The 3685-nt window shown below is 60.0% G+C and overlaps 1 protein-coding gene across 1 annotated transcript; it reads right to left on the minus strand.

Moving 5' to 3' along the window:
* Nucleotides 1-1823: 1823 nt before the first annotated feature.
* LOC113209864 (phenoloxidase-activating factor 2) lies at nucleotides 1824-3590 on the minus strand (the record flags this gene model as incomplete). Its single annotated transcript, XM_052276411.1, is given in 5 exon segments — nucleotides 1824-2351; nucleotides 2427-2590; nucleotides 2715-2983; nucleotides 3067-3223; nucleotides 3295-3590. Coding segments are annotated over 5 exon segments (1051 nt in total), but the record flags the coding sequence as incomplete, so codon positions are not given.
* Nucleotides 3591-3685: the final 95 nt, after the last annotated feature.

Below are 3685 nucleotides of genomic sequence, written 5' to 3' on the forward strand. Positions count from 1 at the left end.
GGGCCGGGGGGCGGGCGTCGCTGCCGCCCGAGGGAACTACCAGCCTACAGCCGGCCCGGGAGCACAGGGAGAGAGGGAGAGAGGCCGTCCCGACGCCGTGACGTCACGGGACTCTGACCATCACGTGACGCACGCACGGGTGTGCACCAGCAAGGTGTGCATCGCCGTGCCCGAATGACGAACAGGACACCAATGAGGAATCAATAGCACCAGTCGGGTTTTCCTATCCCCCGTGTATACATGTGCACTCTAGGGGAAGAATGTCAACAACAGAGCTCGTCCGCTCCGCACCAGCCGCTTCAACTTCGCAGTTGGGGCTTCGGGTTTTGGAGTTGATCAGGCGGGGAAGGCCCAAGAATACGGGCATGGGCAAGCGGGTGGCTCCCTGCGGGTTTCCGTTACCGTTAACCTTGGCACTGGCTCGGGCCGTGGATTGGACATCACCATCACACAGATACTGGTTCGCGGATCCTGCCCCACGGCTCGGCTCGCCCCGCCGCCCCCGCCCCCACCCCGTCTTGGTGCGTTGCCCAAATTTCCCTTCTCGTTGTCGGGATTTCCCAAAGCGATTCATCAGCTGGGGCGCCAAGCTCTCCCCTTCGTTTCGCCCTGGCTCTGTCCGTGCACTGTCGTGTTCGTGCCACTCTCTTCTCTCTCCCCCACCCACCCCCAGCCGCCCCAGCCAAGTACCGTGTGTAGGGCTACGACACAACAGTGGTCCGGGTTTGCATACCCTAGGGGCCATGGCGCCTCATGGGTAGAGCGAGGCGAGTGGGCAAGGTGGACAACCTAGCATACCGTTGTGTCGTGGCGTACATGGTACAGGGAGGGCATCCCTCAACCCATCGACGTCCAATCGACGTAAACCCAACACCGAATTTGAATTTCTGTCTAAGGTTGTTGTTGAGGGGAAGAGCGCTCTTTTGAAACCCAAACGACTAACGTGAATGTATTTTAGGCCTCATCGTTATCACGACAGCCCGGCTACTCAGCAGAGCGTGACTGTGACTTGGCGTGATTTGTGTGTTGGAATAAGTGAGAACTTGGACACTTGCAAGTAAGTGTGCGCTCACGCTTTGGGCTTGCGGCCGTGGCGCCCACGCCGGCGGCGCCTTTAGGTCAAGCTCGTGCATCTCATTTGCGTTTCTTCGTGGTTTTCGTTTTGGTGTCTTTTTCCTTATCGGTGATTCCGAGAAACGGGTCTGACGTCCCGTGCGACCAGACGGCCGTAACTCCATGGGACGCTCGGTTGGCCTCATGTCAGCCCATGAGCTCGCAGCCTCGGACTTTATCGGCCAGCGCAGCCGAGCGCAGCCGAGCGCAGTGACCGGCAGCGACCCAGTGGATTTGGATTATCCACCGACCCTAATGGCTAGCAAACTTTAGTGTGCAGTCCCAGCGCTACAGTTCGAAAAAAAAAGCTGAATTGCGCACGTTGTTGTTTTCGAAAAATTAGGTCGCGTGAGGAAAAATTCGCAATCTTACCGATATACAGAAGAAGTATTATTCTAAAGCATATTAAACTTTCATGTTTTTTTTTAAAATCTTCATTTGTCCCAGTCTTCCTCCTAGACTGAAGTAACGAACAGCAACGAATCGTGTCAAGTTCGGCCCCGCGCAGGTAGGCCGCCTCCCCACCTCCGGTGTGCGGTGGGCGGCGGTGGGTTGCTGTGTGGTACCCCACGCCTGGTTGACTCGAGGGAGGCAGCCCACCTGTTGAAGGCGTCCGCTGGACTGCCGACTCACCAGGCGCACTCGCCGCCGCGCCGAGCGTCGCGTGAGAGTCGTCTCCGCCATCGAGTTAAACAGTACACACAGAAGGCTATTTTTACGCATTTTATTATTGGGTTGACAGTTGAGTACAAAGCAAGATCGTGTCGATGAATAAAAATGGTAGGCGTCGAAGAGAGGGACGATGAATGTCGAAAAGGCGCAGACCATTATACGAAAAACGTTTCTGAAACTTGGGGTGAATCGGGGTGATTCGGCAACATTTCTCACGTCAAGTAACGTGCCCGGTCTGCTCTGCACCCCTCGCCCGGGAACCACAGGACGGGGGGAGCACGCTTAATCGCTTAGTATACACCAGCCCACTAGCGACTAAATCAGAGCACTAATCGTCTTTAGTAGAGGTGCTACACTGGACGCATGAATTGAAATGACGTTGCGAGGTGCGTTCAAGTCACCTAGCCGAGCTGGCTGTTGATCCATCCCATGGCGTTGGCGACGCTGGCGTACACGGCGGGGTTGGCGTTCTCCCCGCAGCCGATGCCCCACGCGACGACGCCCACCTGGGCGTAGCGGCCGGGGTCCCCGGGCATGGGGCAGACCAGTGGGCCGCCGCCGTCGCCCTGCGGACACACCGGTTACAACAAAGCAAGACGCTGGCGTCGATGGCCACCTGCAACATGCGCAGCTGCACCTACCTGACAAGTGTCGCGGCCCTCCTCACCGCCGGCGCACACGAAGCTGTTGTGGAGTCTGAAGAATGGCCCGAGCCGAGTCTGCCGCAGTCTGGACTCGCACTCGTTGTTGGGCACCATGGGCAGGTCCACCTTTCGCAGGATCTTCTGGTAGGCGCCGGTCGAGCCTGGAGAGATGGTCATTGTGTTAGGGCGAGGAAGATTTGGTAGGGGTGCTGGTAGGTAAGCGAGGTGGGGGCAATGGGGTGCAAAAGAGAGTGTCAGGGGGCAGGCGGTGGCGAGTACACTCACCGAACGAGTCGCGCCCCCAGCCAGTGGCGTAGCAGCGGTTGCCGTAGAACGTCTGGCCCTGGTCGGGCAGGCAGACGGTGTCCACGTTGTCGGCCAGCTCGAAGGGCGTGTCCAGGAAGATGAGGGCCACGTCGTTGTAGAGCGGGCCGGCTCGGTAGTTGGGGTGCAGCACGACGCGCGTCACGCCGCGGTCCTGGTGAGGCAGCGGCTCGGACCGGTTCTGCGTGTCCCACTCGCCGGCGCGCACCTTGAGGGCCGACGGCTCCTGCCTGCACCACAAGGGGTAGGAAGGGCTCAGCCTGCGCTTGCTGCTACGCTCGGCGCGCTGCGCCAGCTCGACTCAGATGCTCACCCGATGATGCAGTGCGCGGCGGTGAGCGCCACGGAGGGGGTGATGAGGGACGCGCCGCACTTGAAGCGGTTCAGCGGCCGCCCGTCCGCGATGCGCTCCTCCAAGAGCACCGCCAGCATCCAGGGGAACTCGGCGAAGAACGTGGCCGTGTCGTCCGCTGTGGGATGTGCGGGGTAGAACGTCAGGACTGCGTCAGGACTAAGTCTCAGGACTCTGGTGCACACTCACGAGCGCCCTCTGGGGTGAGGATCCTCAGCGACGTGGCCTGCAGGCGCTTGACGCCGCACCCGGCCTGGGGCACCAACACGTTGCTCTGGTGACGCTCGTCCGGCACGGGCTGCGGCTGCGGCTGTGGCTGCGGCTGGGGCTGCGGTTGTGGCTGCGGCTCGGGGTAGTCTGGCGAGGGTTGCGGCTGCGGGTCGGGGTAATCCGGCTGCGGGCTCGGGCTTGGGCTGGGCGTGGTGTCACCAGAGGGCACTCTGCAGCACACGTCGATCTCACCCGGACAGCGGGGCACCGAGCTCCTACAAACAAAAGAGTTTTGTTTCACTAACAGTTTAAAAATTATACCATCTTATCGATTATCTAGCTAGCTCATCCGCAGTCAAGTCAAACATTC

This window comes from Frankliniella occidentalis, unplaced genomic scaffold, assembly GCF_000697945.3.
Source record: "Frankliniella occidentalis isolate FOCC.00 unplaced genomic scaffold, Focc_3.1 Scaffold2848, whole genome shotgun sequence".
In the NCBI taxonomy this organism is placed as follows: Eukaryota; Metazoa; Arthropoda; class Insecta; order Thysanoptera; family Thripidae; genus Frankliniella; species Frankliniella occidentalis.